This window comes from Battus philenor, unplaced genomic scaffold (genome assembly GCF_028537555.1).
Source record: "Battus philenor isolate CCGP_79_NKW_IND1 unplaced genomic scaffold, ilBatPhil1.0.hap1 SCAF_10, whole genome shotgun sequence".
Lineage (NCBI taxonomy): Eukaryota > Metazoa > Arthropoda > Insecta > Lepidoptera > Papilionidae > Battus > Battus philenor.
In genome coordinates, this window is record NW_027181662.1 from 13,809,340 (window position 1) to 13,826,878 (window position 17,539).

The 17,539-nt window shown below is 35.2% G+C and overlaps 1 protein-coding gene across 1 annotated transcript; it reads left to right on the forward strand.

Moving 5' to 3' along the window:
- The first annotated feature begins 5,600 nt into the window (after window positions 1-5,600).
- Window positions 5,601-15,738, forward strand: LOC137927191 (uncharacterized). The gene is made up of 9 exons (XM_068770993.1): window positions 5,601-5,654; window positions 5,918-7,220; window positions 8,857-9,043; window positions 10,100-10,228; window positions 10,675-10,771; window positions 11,081-11,179; window positions 11,802-11,950; window positions 14,180-14,353; window positions 15,342-15,738. The coding sequence occupies exons 1-9, from the start codon at window positions 5,652-5,654 to the stop codon at window positions 15,481-15,483; spliced, it is 2,283 nt and encodes a 760-aa protein (XP_068627094.1). The 5' UTR covers window positions 5,601-5,651; the 3' UTR covers window positions 15,484-15,738.
- The last annotated feature ends 1,801 nt before the right edge of the window (window positions 15,739-17,539 follow it).

Below are 17,539 nucleotides of genomic sequence, written 5' to 3' on the forward strand. Positions count from 1 at the left end.
GGGTACAATTACCAAGACGCACACGAGATATTTAAGAACAAACGGCTTGATGTTTGTTTACCTCCTCCATTCTGTCGGACACTATAGTCGCATTATTTTGAATTCTATGACTCACGCACCTGTCCAAAGTGTGCGATTTGTTAAATGGCGTCTGCTTTAGGTCGTAGGTTTTAAATTTTTCCGAATTAAAAATATAGACAATTGATTTTCATGTAAAAATGACTGAACGTTCGATTTGGACAGGTGTGGAAGAGTTGTGTGTTTCTTGCGTCAACCTAATTCAAATTCGCCTCAAAAATATATTTTTCAAAACCAATATAATTAAAGTTAAAAATGATAATAAATTTCAAAGCGCTTGTATCTGAACATTAAAAAAGCATAACATTTTTATCAAGCTGACCAATCCGTAGGTAAAACCTGGCGTGTTTTGAAGTCATCGTGTTGTATATAGTTAGTTAAATTTCAAATTAATAATTATCTTGTAAATACAGGACCAAGTGTGTGTAAAGGAGTGGTGTAGGCGAACATTATATAGTAAACAAATTGAACGACCTCCTGTGGACTTTAATCTTTACTTACACATCTAGATTTTGAAATTGTTTCTAATTCTTCACCTTTCATTAAAATTACAGACAATTTCTTGTAGTAGAGCAGTTATAAAATGTATGGGAGAAGTCTATGTTCAGCTGTTGACATACTATAGCTGAAATGGTAATATAAAAACAATTATTTACATTGGCTTACACTAGTATGGTCTGGTCTGATGAAAAATTCCGAAGGTATATATAAGGCTTTTACTAATATGAACAGGGCCTTAGATTACAACCTTTTCTTTCCGAAGCTCATGTCCCTGTAGTAAAAATATTAATCAATTCCAACATATATGTATTATAAGGTTAGATCAGATATTATTTTTTTGAATTCATTTATAATATGTATGTTATTGGAAAAATGATAATAAAGTGGAAAATATAATAATTAATATATTGGCATCAAAGCTATGATGAGTTGAGTCCATATGAGTGATCCGAGGAGAATAACAAATTTGTCAATTTATTTGTGTTCAAATGTGCTTAATACTGCAGTTAAATGCATTCCCAAGCATGTTACCCCTACAGATTCATTAAACTGTGGTAGGTTTTAAATTTATTGCAATAATACTTGAGAAGATTTGCAAGGGAATTTAATGTAAAGCGTACACAGTGCTATAAAGGAATTACGGTTTATGAAACTTAAAAATGATTATAAGATCTTCATTTTGCCCATCTACTTAACGCTTATTATAATTTTGTTTATTGATAATACAAAAACTAAATACCCATGGTTACTTTGTACTTAAGAAATGAAATGAATATTCATTGTTCTAAACACATGTACAACACTGTAACAGTTAAAAATGTTTCATTTTGATGTTTTGTTCTAGGAATTTTGGACAAAATTTTAATCTACTATCTTACATACTATATTCACCAGACAGGGTTAACATATAATAGTTTCAAGGTCTCCAATATTGGCAATATAATTTTCAGTCATATGTTTTATTATCTGTGATGTTCTATTTTGGTGTTGAAACTCCTACAAGACGTTACAAGATTAAATAGATATCAGTTCAAACAAGCTAGGACAAGAAACATCATCACAAGTGCAAAAGAACGTCCACTCTATCCAAACGACAAATGTAAACTGACATTTTGTACCCGTGTAAACGCCTCCTTTGGTTAATAAATTATATACAGTACCTGGCGATACATATTGCACATCGGCCTTTGGAAAGAGACAATTGGCTAGTTTCGGCTTCGTACAGCGTTATCTCTGTCGCGCGAAATACAACTTACAAAACGTCACATAGGTAGTGTGGGACAGAGATAGTGCTCTACGAAGCCGAAATTAGCCGATTGTCTCTTTCTAAAAGTCGATGTGCAATACTTATTGCCGGGGACTGTACTATTGTTTACTACTATTAACTATACATATTTAGGAGTAAATAGTCCATTATGTGAAACCCATTGCATTACAATTGATTTTAGTTTTTTTTTGTGATTTTGAAGGTCTATCAATACAACTCTATAGTTGTCTTGATAGACCTTCAAAATCACAAAAGTGTGTGTACTAGTGCCCACAGATTTAATCCGTTATATATACAGTTACATCTTCTGTTGGTTAGAAGAGCATAGATGAAATAAGTTCATTTTGATAAAATGTGAATGGGACACTGTTTTGTTCTCAATTCAAATTTTGATAGTGTTGCCGCAAAATAATTATAGTTTGTGTAAGTAAAGATTAAAGCTAGTCAACAGTCTGAGCAGGTTGCAAGTAAATTAGTCAAATTAAAGGGCATTTCAGTATCGGTACCCCGCTACAAGAGAGTATTTGTTTGTACTTTTCACTCGCTAGATTTTAATGATTTTCGTCTCAATTTATTTAAACTTTTCGTGTGAAAATATAATTTGTTTGCAATTAACTAACTGTGAAGTGTCGTTGGATTTAATTTTAGACACCGATTTAGACTAATTTAATATTTAAGTAGCATAATTTTTACTTTTTTGATTGATTCAATGTTGGCCACACTTGTGTCGTTTGTCAATTTACGAAGTATCATACTAATTTAGTACATTTTAATGGAAATTGTTTTATGAATTTTGACGTTTATTTACAATATATTTTGTATTCTACTTTGGTCGCCAGTAAAACTGTGGTTTGTCCGCTGTAATTTCTTTAATAGGTTATTATTTAATTTATTTTAATTTGTTATTCATTAGTGATTTAGGGGTCAGCCTACTGTAAAAAGCCCGTGTAGTGTCCAAACACATGACCTCCTAGTATTTTTTTTTGTTCGGAAACGCGTGAGCTTTTATATGTCAAAGATATTAATAGCAATACTGTTTATTGTGATTGTTAAAATACATTCTATGATATGAAATCCTTTTGCTTGCAACAGAATTCTTTAATAATATTTGTGTTGCCATAACAATATTAAGGTGAAATTGTCTATTATAACGGTTACATTAATCCGTGTTTGACAAAGCGCATATAATTGTAATATTATAGTATTTTTAACTGTGATCAGGATGTGTGGAATTTTGTATCTTAATGTGCATTATATTTCTATAGCTCTTTTCACATGTTGTAGATTTTACTTTATCTGTATATTTAATGTTGGCAATAAAAATTATTTAGAAATTGCCTTCGCGCGTAATCTAGTACAAATTTATCTAAATGTACTTGTTGCTATATTAGACATCATTGTTATCATTTTTTTTATACGAAGTCAATGTATTTGGGTTGCCAGTATAAAATCTTTTTAAATATAAACTTGTGGACTAGATTTGGGACCACGATTAAATAATTTATTTTGTATGGACTATAAATGAAATGCTATAATTTTATTAATAATAATTTTCTATTCGAAATAAATTCGGTAAATTTAAAGTAAAATGTGCAATATGTCAACTGAGCATCGTAACAATTTCTATATTTTCTACATAAGAAGTGTTAATAACTAGGTTTTGTATATTTTAGTTAAATTTATTTCGATTAATTCCTCATTTAAATTTAGATAATATAATCGTATGTGCAATTGGACATTGGTCTGTTGTTAATGAATTTCGGAGAGTCGCCGTGGATAGATAGTTTGAACTGATGAAATTTATACACACACAAGTCATTTATAATATTTTGCCACATATTCGTATGTTATTTTATTGTAACGGTTGCTTTTCGGAAACGTACTTTGTAAACGTTGTCCTGTGACATATCAATTTGATGTTTGTTTTTTTTTTTTTTGTAAATTCGCGTGCGACGCCTCATGTAAAAAACTTAAATTTATATCTTCATGTTGTTTGTAGTGAACCACACCAGCTGTGTTCATTCTGCAATGGATTTTTTTTTGTTTATGTTCGTTTCTACACACAACAAAACAATGATCTCGTATTATTTTAACACAACTCGAAAGATTTTGATGTTTTTTTTTATTATATTATATATTTAATTTAATGTAGGCTGTAGTCACACGTACTCGGTTATTAGAAGAAATTGGTTATTTATTTTAATTTAAGTTGTAGTTCACTGTAAATACGCGGTTAGGTATTATTGTTTTTTTTTTTTTTTTTGCAACGTGGGTCGTACACCAAAACAGTTCGGCGGGGTCAATGAACTGGACAGTTTGTGTCTGCAATAAATTATTATAAGGACGTAATGTGTTGTTTTTTATTTAGATACTTTTTAGGGTCCATACGTCACCTGAAATTTAGTTTTCTTTAATCTTTCCCCCCAATTGTTTGTCTGAAGTGACTGACATATGGCTCTTGGCGCTGAAAAATTTTTGAGTGGTGACCACAAGCCGGTAGATACCGTGGTTAGACGTCCACTAGGAGGATCGACGTCATAATTAAGGTCGTGGTAAGTGGTAATCGTGTCGATCTTTTGGGCAGTTTATGGTCTACAGTGGGCGTTTATCGGTCGAAAAGAAAAGAAATAATCCCTCACCCTTCGTTGTTATACCACACACTTTGTGACCCTACTAGGAATGTGTCACAAAAGCTGAACCTTCCTTAAAATATATGATCCTACAAAATTTTTGATTTCTTACTCGTAATTAAATAACGTTATGTAATAAATAATTGATTAAAAAACAAACTATTTCTTTTTTGTTCAGATGTTAAGGAGTCATTTAATTATGAGATATTTATAATCGGATTTGAAGTACTGGTGATGATCACTTAGAATGTATGTTATGAACGGCTCTATATGCTTTAGACCTCTTGGGAAAGCAATAAGGAATTACCCCACATTACTGCATAATGATCACCCTTCCATTACCAACCGTGAAGGAGACATGTGTACTTTCTGTTTTGGACGCGGTGTTCCCAATGAACAAATAATAAATATAAACGATAGGAAGAGATCTAGAAGTTACCTTTAGGTTTTTTTCAGGGCAAACCATATACGTGGGACTAAATGCACAGACTATATATTAGAGAAAAAATGACTAGTTTTTTTCGAAGATTTAAATATGCTGGCAAGAATAGACGTTACAATTATGTTTTTAATATTTGAATGTAGCGATTACACGATATTTCGATATTGGAAACAAAATATCTATCGCTATTCATCCAGATTCTTTACGAAACAATCCGGAGACGTTCAAGTGTCACGTCATTTGTAAAGAAATTCACAGACAATAAAGACCAACCAGTGAACTTAAAAATTTACAAACTAGAAAAATAAAGCTGGTAGGGCGCCTACCTCTTGCACGGTGACGTTCGCACATAGCAGAGGACTCTTTGCGAGTAGAGCTTTGGAAGGATGTGTTACTTATGTGTACTTGTGACTTGGGATGACAGCGTAGACCGCAGGCGATCCGTTGAGGGATCCGGATCCAACCACGGTTCACCCGCGCTTTTCGCGGCTAGGGACTGGGCGGCCGCTCAAAACTTATAATACTATAGTCCTGTTCATTTTGCAAAGTTCATTATTAGCAAGTCACTGTGAAAAGAGGTTTAAGTTATTTAAAAAAAACAGTCGCATTTCAAAAGATATGTCATGTGACAGACAATTTAATATAGTATACTATCAGAATTGCACTAAAATATTTGTAAAGTCGAAGAATACACGGCGGTGGTTACACTACTTCGACGAAATTTCTCCAAATAATGGTTCGTATCCGCCTTCAACTTTAAAAACAAATAACAAATTTTAGCTTTCACTTTGAAACGTAGGAATCATTCATTTGAACATTCAAAAATGTTTATTATGTCTAAAGTTTCATTTAATTGTTTATTTTTGTCTAACCGTTTTCCGTTTCTCCTTTTTCTCAGAAAGATACCATTAAAAAAGACTAAGGTTTGTTGTAGTAATACATATTAGGCGCGGTGCGAGCTGATATGACTTTGTGACTAAGTACAATTGAACGTTTTAGGAGGAAGAAGTTGAAGTGATTGGGGATGAAGTAAATAACGCAGATTCAAAAAAGAGTGTAACCACTTCCAATGTGTATTCAGCAGACTTCACAGATTGTACTTCGGATATAAATAACTCATTCAGCAAGGAGACGTACGTCATAGACTGGGACGACAGCGAGGATAGCGAGTCATCTTGCCGGCTGGTTCGAGAGCTCAGTACAGTCAATTTAACAGACGAAGCCAGTTTCTCAGTAGATAGCAACGATAACAAAATGACGTGTGTCAAAGCATGTCGAAAATCCAATAGAACAACTAAAATTCCTCAAACTTGCACTCTAGTCGCCCAGGAAATCTTCACGCAGACGAGCAAAACTATAATGGAACTAGCAGAAACCGATGGCCTCGTCGTAAAATCAACAGATCTCAAAACTCTCCAAACTCAAACTTCCTATGTTTCAATAACTGAAAATAAAACAATAGAATATAAAATATTCAGTTCTAGTGCAGTTTGTAATAACAATGACGGCAAATGGTTATCGCTCGGTGAAAGTAAAGACACTTGTTCTTCTGTTATCAGTAAAAGCCTTGAAGACAAATCATCGAAATTACACGAATCGAGCTCCGATGCGGAGAAAATTGAAAGCAGTAGAAGCGAAGTTAGTAGCGAAAGAGAAGAAATGATAGTTGTAGACAGGAAACAAATCCTTTCCTGTAGCGAACCCGAGGAGAATTTGGAAACGACCTTGTCTTGTAGTTCTGATATCGACGATGATTCTCTATTGGAACCAAAATGTAATAAATTAGAAGTTAATAGTTTTAAAAGTCAGAACAGCGATGTTTCTTTTACACAGAATTCTATAAACACTGAAGTGGAAGATTTGTACGATAAAGTGTCAAATTTCTTTAACGGATATCAAGATAATTTAAAAACTGGAGCACAAGCAGATTCTCAGTGGGCAAGGGCGCTCACCCCACTGACAGAAGAATCAACTGTAAAGAAGGAAAGCATTATAGACATGAGTCCATGTTTGGAACTGGTGGCTGAAATCAAGAATAAAGATGAGGCAGTGAAAAAGCAAGATTCTTGTTCTATTGAGCAGAATCAGGGAGTAGAGGTCGGTAGAATCACACCAAAGAAAAAGAAGCCCTTTAAGTTGCCACCCATTCACAATAATAAGTCGGCCAGTTTGAACTTTTTACTGTCGGCTAACCACGGAAATGTTTCGGATAATCATTTCTCAAAGAATAGACATATAAGTGGCTGGGAGTTAAAAACAAGCGATATGGCTTCTGGAGAGCATTTGTTGATAAATAAAATGAGTAAGTATGTCGATTCATGATTAGTGATAGCTTAGTGGTAATGGAATATTGTTTATAACCGTTTTTGCGGGACTATTTCATTTTTAACGAGCTGCAAACTGCGTATAATTTGCATGTAAATTCGCCACTACTTGTAAAAGGAGAAGGAGCGTAGTGTTTAAACCAGCATTTTCTGGTAATAGTAAATATGAAATTTTTATCAATTATTAACTATTTCTTTGTGATTCTTGTGTTTCTAACTAAATACATGTGCTTATAGACATGAAGTTTAACCACATATACACGGTGATGGGTTTTAGGTGTAAGAGGTCAGGTTATGAATATATAGTTTATTTGTCAGCAAATTATTAAAGCTTCTACATCTTTTTGCAGTCAGTATAATACAGGACAAAGTATTTATTCAAATTATTTATTTCAATGTATTTTATAATTCAATAATTCTAATAGTTTTAGATGTGCTAATTATGATTCCGCGTTTGATGCGGCAGGCATTCGATCCATATCAATGCACAGAGCGTTCATAATCACTATTCTGACCTTTTAGCCGATGTGATTTTTATTTCTGAGTTGTGACTTAAACCTTGTTTTCTTTTTGAGTCTTGCCATCTCTCAGATTTGGATTTAATTCGGAACAACCGCATTGATAGGAGGTGGTGTAGCTATATATCTTCGTAATCATCACATATATAAATTATTGGTTCTCCATCCACCTACTCTGGTTCATTAGAGTATATCTTTCTTAAGGCTTCTGTTACATGACAATGTTACTAGATGTTATTTATTGTCCCTCCAGCGTTGGTTATTTATCCAGTATCAAATTGGTACTGGAATCTTTAGGATCTAATAATGCGCATATCAACATTATCAGTGATTTTATCACATATCTAATGGATTCAGGCGTTACCTTGCGGAAGTCCATCCTAAGTAAGAAAAGGACCAATATATAGGTACTTCCGCCAATGCAGTAGTAGTCGTGCAATAGAGCGTGTCCCTCTGTGTTTGACACTAACCGGTGTAACATTACTCCTGAAGAAGCCCCGTGCAGGGGTGAAACACGTGTTGAGTGATTTAACGGTGGTAGTTGTGTAATTAGCATTGTTTGCCGCACGCGCATTTATCACGGCCTGGCAGATGTTGTACTTTATTGCACGACTACTACTGCATTGGCGGAAGTAGCTACACATTGTTCCTTTTCTTATTTAACACATATATTCTCTTTCACTGTTCTCCATGAACCCTTAAACTTCTTGGCTTGACTCTGTATGTCTGTCTTTAACTCAAATTACAAATTTACCACTGCAAGCTACCTATTAAAACAAAAATGGAGAAGTTACGTGGCTGGACTTGATATTAACCTCCGCTCCTTATTTCTCTCCTTTTAATAACCTTATTTTCGCATCATAATTCGTAAAACCTCTAAAATCTAACCTCGAAGTCTTGCACATGTGTTCGTTTACACTATGGATTTGTATTAATCTTTTTAACATCCAGTGACATTTAAAATTGTTGCGTAAACGATTTAATTTATAGTTTACTGCAAATATTTACATTTTTAAGTCCAACACCTTGAAAATAGATATTTTATTATTGACTCTGACGTGTGTGTAACCAAGTGTTTACTTCAAATAAATTATAGATCGAGTTCCGGCGGACCCGTTACAATTGCCGCCAATACATTTGGAAGGCGGTGTTCACAATTTATACACGAACCGCAGCGGATATTATTCTTCTTCATCCGGTTTTAATATATCGCCGCGCTCGCAGTGCGATTCTATCAACATACAGGACAAGATAAAGGAGCTAAAGATGTCCGACAGGAAGATGTTAGTAACAGTGACCCTGTATTTAATAAATGTAAAGCAATTGAAAAAGAATGGTGTAAATGTTTTATATTATGAAGATAACATGGTTAATAGGTCAGTTATTTAATCAACATACAAGTTTTGATTTAAATTTCGGCCCGGACCTTTATATCATTAATTTCATAAACAAAAAGAAATCAGTAGTAGCGCAGTGGTAGACGCCTTGCGATCTTATATAATTCAAACTTTGTGCATTTATTATATAGGATTTCCACTGCTTAAAAAGAAGTTTCCAGAGGATGGGCAGCAATGTCCTCTGCGTATCATACTATGACATTATGATCGCCAAGCCGTCTGCCAAGCGTGGTGACTAAGTTATCCTATGACATTGCGATCGCCAAGTCGTCTACCAAGCTAAGCAACTAAGTTATATTCCGTTTTGGAGATCTTTGGGTGGAGGCGTGTGCTTTGCAGTGGGCGTCTTTGGGTTGAAACGACGAAACAAAAAGGGGCCCATCGCTTTGTAAACTTGATTACATAAACTAGAAACTATAAATAAAGTGTACGTTAATAACGACTTAATTTAGAACGTCTTTTTAAAAATGGAATAGAAAGTGAATAGAATCAAAGTTCATTGTTTTAGTCGTATAAAGTCCACTGCTGGATGGAAGCTCATCAGCTCGTTGTAGATTTTTAACAGGACTGGTTGGAAGCGTCATCTAAGCCAGTGCTCCACGACTGGTGTGCGATAGTACATTGGTGTGCTGTAGGTCGGATACAAGTGTTTGATAAATATTAAAAAATTGAAATTTTACAATTTTTCATTGGACATGTTTTATATTATTTGAAACACATCGGCACGTCACGTTCACGTATCTCGAATTTAGCTTTCAGTGTGTTGTATAGTATGCTGTAGATGAGAAAAGGTTGTGGAACACTGATCTAAGGCACACTGTGATCATTTGAAAATCATTCGTAATTGTTTTGAGTTACTCTGAAGTATTATAACTTTAAAATCATGTATCTTCGTTTATGTTTTAAATCTATTTATATATGTTGCTCTCTTTTCGTGTGCAGGAAAACGATTCGGAACGTATCTCCTTCGAACACTTCCTCTCCGGATTGGAGCAAGCTGTGTGATGCGTCACAGAAGGGTATGGAGGTACTTTGTGGTGAATTGCTGCGTAAGCTGAAGTCATCATCATGGTACTGAGTTTGCGGTGATAAAATCGTATTCTATCTTTGATAACTCTCGAACCATTTTGTTTCGTATATCTTTACATGCAAGTTAGTTAAAAGTTTAGTTTAGACATTCTGGCCTATGTGAACAACTAGTTAAAATCTCGCTTCAAAGCTTAGCATTAGTAATAAAGATAATAAGTGAGTCTGACATCACTAATATAAGAAGATTTTCCGAATTCTAACACCGGACACCCTGTGTAATTATGGAGTGACCAAGGAAAATAAAAATACATTTTCATTTATGTTCATCATGATCTTATGGTCACGGATAGTACTTTGAAACATCAATATACGTAAATGTTGAGAATAAAAAACACAACCGTAATATAATAAGACGATAATTAGTTTAATTTCATGAGTAATTTTTGTGTGAATTCAAAATGACGTTATGTATATTTGTATGGTTTTAGGTGTGAAGTTGTGGACACTTTAGAGGAACTGCCGAAGGTGATGGAAAAGTTCTGGAATGTGATTACTGAACTCCGAACCGCCGACCTCATCAGGCAGGTAAGTTAATACATTTATTGCAGACATAGGATATAAGTTGTCAGGTCGACGTGTTACGGTCATGATAACATAACGAAGGTATTGTGGCTGTAGTGAATAATGCATATCCTGCGACGGGATATTTATAATGCACAACGGGAGTAACTATATCTAGTACCGGAGTTATCTTATAGTGGGTAGGAATCAAACATAACCTTGTCTTCTTCTCAGAGGGCAGGGTATCTTGGACATTTTAAAGATTTCTCCCTAGAACCTGAGCAGTTAAGAAAATAGAAGATAAATAGAAACTTCATGAATTTGTACATCCAGGTGACGGTCCACGTGGACTCGCCGCGTACCCAGGTGGCGCGCACCGCCTGCCTGACCCTGGCATCCATTCTGAAGAACACCAACTACACAAGGAAGCCGGTAATACCAACATGGTTGTAGTCATTTTGTCACTAAGATTTGTTCCTAGAGAGAAGGATACGTAGAGACGATCCTCGTAATCAGCATCATAATTTTGCCCATATCATCTCCACTACTGGACATAGGCCTCCACAATAGATTTCCAATAGGTTAGGTTGGAAATAGCCTCCATCTCACGTTTTCCAAGGGCCTATTTTTTATTCCACTAATGGAATAAATAAATAATGCACAAAGATTATCATACAGACTAGGTACAGTCGTATTATTTTCTTTAGAAAACTTTTCTCTTTATTCTCTAGTTCTCATAGTGTAGGTTGCGCGAATAGCTTCCTTTGTAACATAAAAATTGTTTAATTTTCAAATTTTTGTAAGTAAGTAAGGACTTATTTGTCCACCGCTTGGTATGGAGACCTGGAGGCGTCTTCAGCTTTCCACCATGATCTGTTGAAGATAGCAATTCTTCGATCTACTTTATTGACCTTATCCTTTTGCGGATCTCCTCGTTTGTCTCCTCCTGATTTATTTAATCTAGCAGCGAAATAAATAATACTGGCCTTGCCTATCTCGCTGGTTGTGTGTGAAAGTGATTGGTACAGGACGTTAATTGACTTCTGGATTTTAGGACTTCTACGAGGCGGTGACGACGCTGCTGGTTAAGACGGGCAGCGCCTGTCGGCCGGTGCGGCGCGCAGCAAACATGGCTCTGGACGAGGTGGTCTGCAGTGTTGACTTCACTCACGCTGTTACCGCTCTCTGCGTGCACGGCGTCGGGTAACCCCCTCTCCGTTACATAATAAACGGGGAATACTTGGAAATAGGTTTATAAGGCTGAATATATAGCCTATTTGCTGTCGTGTTAATGTATGGTACACTCTATTCAAACAACAATGATAACATAGTAAAAAAAAGCAGTATCAAAATTAAGACTACTAAATAATAAATATTGTTTACTATTTGACCGTGCAGGGTTTTTACTGCCAGATCTTATTGGCGTGACGCTTTCAAAAGAAAAAATAGATTTATGTACTATATTTCAAAATGATTTCTTTATAAGTTGATTGGAAATGGATGTAAAAGCTTTTTGCTGGCAATGCTATACATTCACCCTATTGAAGCTTTTACACCTGTATAACTAAATATCCTGTATAAACTAACTGTCCACCACCCGCTTCGCGAAATTAATGAATGCGAGATGGCATTGAACCTCCGCGGGTGAAAATTTATTAAATTCAATCTTAGCAGACCTCGTCATGGCAAAAGAAAAATTCCTACTATACCTACCAATTTTTCCAATCTCTCGTTTACCAAGTCTCTAAGCCTTATATTTCCAAAGAAATCCTGATATGTCAATACATAGATGGAAATATCTTGCATATACATAAATAAATGAGAAACCATATAAGAAAGACTTCTTTTCAATTTGATTTGTGTTCTGATTTACAACGGTTCCATAAAAAGAATAAAGTGTAAATTAAAAGTTAAGCAGAATTAACATAGAAAATATGACATGTATAAGTAAAAAAAAAACTATGCAATGAAAATTGTATAAAGTATTGGGACCTCGCAACTATGGAAGTTGTTATTTCCTAGGTAAGTGTTTTATAACGTGGGATCAACGCCCCACAGGTGAGCAACTTGCTCGTCAAATTGATTGTAGATTGTGAGTGTGAGTCGACACGAGTTTAACCTTTTCGTTTTAATATAAAAATTATGTATATTAAATAGGGGGGCGTAAAAATTTTAGAAAGGCTAAGGCGGAGCATGGCGCAAAAAATATTTTACAATACCGTCCTAGGCCATCAACTGTTACGTTACTATGCGTATAGTGATTATATCTGCCGCTAGAGGGCGATGTATAAATATTAATGCGTTTCTGTTTAACGTAGCGGTGCAAATATTGGTAATACTTAAGGTAAGGTGTAACATCTTTAGTTACAAAGAAATCACGTATTATGCAGGTTTTTGAGTTACAAAGTTCAGTGTATGTTAATGTAGATAATTATAATAATTATTTTATGTGCTATAACCAATGAATAAAAATATATGCATCATTATTATTATGATCGATAGATGATTACTTCATACTTTTTTCAGTCGATAGACGCCCACTGTAAGGCATAGGTTTCCCTTAAAGATAGCCACGATGACAAACGATAATAACCAGTCTTGCAGACTATCAGCGACCTAATGATATATATAGTTGGTCCATCTATTGAGGAGGCCATCATCGGCGCGTCTACTATGACATAACATATTTATATTAGCACCGTTATGTAAATCTAGTTCACGGACCCTTTCGCTCCGTGAACTCAGTACCGATGAAGCTGTAAAAGCCTTAGGGCTAACAGCATTAACATCTTCAGAAACAATACAACAATACACCGTTATGTTGCTTTAAATTTATCATTTAACAATTGGAATACTCTCAATCATTAACGCTCTTATTATTGCGACTTTTCGTCCCACTATTTGTATTTAATGGAATCAGGCGTTACCTCGCGGAAGACCATCCTAAGTAAGAAAAACGCCAACATTTAGTCACTTCCGCACATGCAGTGGTAGTCGTGCAACAAAGTGCATCGCCCGCCAGCCCGCTGACAAATGCGCATGCGGCAAACAATGCGAACTACACAACTGCCACCGTCAAATCACTCAACGCGTGTTACATCCCTCCACGGGGCATCTTCAGGAGTTATGTTATACCGATTAGTGCCAAACACAGAGTCATTAAATATTTTAGGGTAATTGCTACTAGGCATTGTAGTTCTAATGGAAATAAACCATCATTATTATGACGTAAGGCGATAGGCACCCTCTGTAAAGCATTGGCCTACCCCAAAGATGACTGGTTTTGCTTCCCTTGACTACTCACACCTGTCTACCGATTCCTGGTCGCCACTGGAGAACCTTTCTGCGATGTACCCCTCTCATCGCTACTTCAGACGAGCAATTCTTCGAGCTACATCAGTCCTTAATGAAGTGAAATAAAATTTGTTAAAGGCACAAGAGTCCGTTGGTTCGTTGTGCGGCGGCGCGTCTGTTGGTGGTGTGCTGTGCTGTGTCGGGGGGCGGGCGGGGTTTGCTACGCAGCCGCCCGCCCTCGGCCGCCTCTGCTCGACGCGCTGCTCTCCGTGCACTCGCTGACCTGCTCCGGGACAAAGCTACAGATGCCAGGTATCCGAGTGACAACCATTTAGCCTAGGTTCCTTAGAAATAGATCTAAGGCTTTAGATCGCAAAGTAGAACGCAATTATCAGTAAGCATTTCGAGTTACGAAATACTGTATTCCAAAATATATATATATATACGTATTGTACGTAATGTAAGTATATAAATTACTTAGGATGGACTCCCGCAAAGTAACGCCTGAATCTATTGGATATTGTACGTAATGAATATTGTTATTCAATGTTATATGTTAATAATATATGAAAACTATTCTTTGGAAGAATGTCTATAACCAGCAGTAGATGTCATACGTGTGGAACGATAAATCAACTTGTGACCTAATTCACTTTATATTAAGAACCATAAAAAATATTGCATCTCATAACTCTCCGGTTTACCGCTAGTAGAATAAGGTTATAATTTGCAATTGATTTTAATTAGAATTGCTGGTTGTAATCATTTTTTGCTAAACGCTTGAAATTTTTTACACCCATTTCTAATAGCATTATATAAATTAAACACTTAAATATATTATATTTATTTATTTATTCTATTGGAATAAGATGGGTCAATAAATTCTGGCAGTACAGTCTGCGGAGACAGTAATATGTAATTATTAATTTTAAAATGTAGTAATAAAAATTAAAAAAAAAGTTTTTTCTTACATTGTCTTTTTTAATTGAATAAAATTTTTAATTGGATACAAAAAATGAGCGATATATTAACTCCTTTAAAGCCTTTACACCTATAACTAATAGCCTTGTGTCGTCGGTATCTATGAGGGAATATACTGAGTAATATACGGGTTGGCGATCGCAGTGTGGTGTTATGGTATGCAGAAGATGCTGGTGCCAATGCTCTGGAAACTAGTTTTGTAATCAGTGGAAATCCTATATAATTAAAGCACAATATGTGAACGTACGATCGCAAATCTGTCCACCGCTGGGCTACCGCTGCCCACATCGCATTGTAAATATTTTGTGATTTAATTCAGGAAGTACGCAGAGCGACTGTACGCGATGCTACGGCCCCTGACCAACTTCGAGGCTTACTTCATCACCGACGTGGACGTGGAGCTCGCCTCCAGCCAGATGAAGAAATACGATCCCCTACTACTGGCCGCTAGAGACAGATGATACGACTTTATGGATTACTATTTGTTTTTCAACGAAATTCTCACGGTTTAATATTTTTGGAGACTGATGAATTTTTTTGCTATGAATCGAAGTAGTAAGTTAAATTGAGTCTTAACTACTCGGCGATAAGGAATGTATTCGCACTTCGGCTTTTAATTTGCGTTTCTTAAAAACTTTTTGATGCGTATCGGGACATCATTAGAACGAAATGACATTTGGGTGACTTACCAATGGTTATATTTTTTCTGACTTTAACGCCAACTTATATATTAATCAATTTATATCGATATTTGATTGTGTAAGACATATGTATGACAGTGAAAACAAATTTAACGTAACCTAACCTAACCTTACATAACCTAACCTAATAAAACCTAACCTATAAATGTTTTTGGTATAACATCTGATTGACATCCTGTCCATCGCCGAAATGTCACTTCGATTATATATCTGTCTCACTAGTTATTATTGATTAGCTATTGCCATTTCAATCTTTTCAAATTTATGTGGTTAAAATAGACAAATTGTCTTGTGTGATTTAAGGCGTTTTTATTTAATGCTATTGTTTTTACTTGCGAATTTTAATCTTTTTAATTCGATACTGTAATGTGCACAGACCTTTTATTACTGTGTCAGTCCTTAAGAAAAGCGTGATTTTTTATATTAGCTTTAATATAAAGGATGTTTTAAGTTTTAATTCGATTGTAATTTATAAATTAAAAATGAAAACAACGGAAATCAGTAAATTGTAATAGTTTTAAATGAACATGTTTTTTTTTAAACAAATGCTTTAGTGTCGTTCTGGCTGTTATGTTAAAACGATAAATATAGACTATATTTTATATAGACTATACAATAAAAACTATAACCCGTGTGACCTGATTGTTTTGAGATACGAGTGTCAACCTCATTACAGATAAACGAATGCATTATCGAAGCATTTTGCAACTATGCAATCTGCTTTGATTACGGTTTTATTTATATTGAAACTGAAATTTATTGGGTAACGATTTTATTAAGGAATATTTATGACGACTCTTGCTATCTTTTTATAACAAATAATGGCGCTAAATTTTCCTTTTTTTTTACTTTACTGGCACTTGCATTTGCTTTTGCAGATTTCATAGATACGAATGGGCAGGTCGCTAAGGGCGCTTGTAATCTCTTTTGAGATTATTTTAAAATGTAATAATAAAAAATTCATAAAAATATTTCATCAAATGAGGAAATCAAAATAAAACTATGATAATGTAAAAACGGTGACCTAGGAATGTAGATGGAAGGTAGGCGAAGCATGAAAGAAGAACATTTGGGGAAAGGTAATTTTGTTTAAAAAGATGGCACAAAAGAAAATGTGAAGGAAGTAATAAAAATGGAAAACTTCCTGAATCTGTTATATCCCTGTCTCTAACACGAACCCTCTTCCCAAAGAAGCCTTAACCTCGAATTAGGCCGCTACATACTACAATTTCACAATTATACAGCTTGACAGCGTGGTTCTACGTTCATTCCATTTCTTTTACATCTATAACCAATCATCCTGTATATTGTGATGAATTTACGTGCGTGGTGGATATGACATGTATGGTTATGGGTACGCGAATCGAGCCAGGACTTGCTGATCGACCGTTTACGGTTGACTTCCTTTCCGCACGACCATTACAAAGCCATTTGGACACCTGTTTTCCATAAAACATCGTATGATATATATTCTTGTATAGTTTTCCTTCTACACTGTAAAATAAAGGTCGTTACTGCTCAAGCAGAGGTTCCACATGGAATCTACGAACAGCGAAAGTTTAGAAAAAAGATTTTCTGCTTATCGTCTGTTAATCGTTGATTAATTGCAAATAACGCTATGTTAGGCGTTGTAGCTGTACAAATTTATACAGTAATTAACATAAGATTAATGGAAAACTAAAATTAATCGCCATTTCTGTAACTGCGTTAAGACTGGAGCTTTGTGATCTGCGTCATTATACATATCACTGGAGGTCGCGTTTCCTTTCCTGTTCACGTCTATGTGATGAAATCACTCAACGCTATAATAAGCAAT

What these genes read in the sequence shown, in the direction of transcription:
- LOC137927191 (XM_068770993.1), top strand. An exon ending in CCGCCGACCTCATCAGGCAG is followed by an intron (nt 10,772 to 11,080) that starts GTAAGTTAATAC and finishes TTGTACATCCAG; the next exon opens with GTGACGGTCCACGTGGACTC. An exon ending in CTCTGCGTGCACGGCGTCGG is followed by an intron (nt 11,951 to 14,179) that starts GTAACCCCCTCT and finishes AATTTGTTAAAG; the next exon opens with GCACAAGAGTCCGTTGGTTC.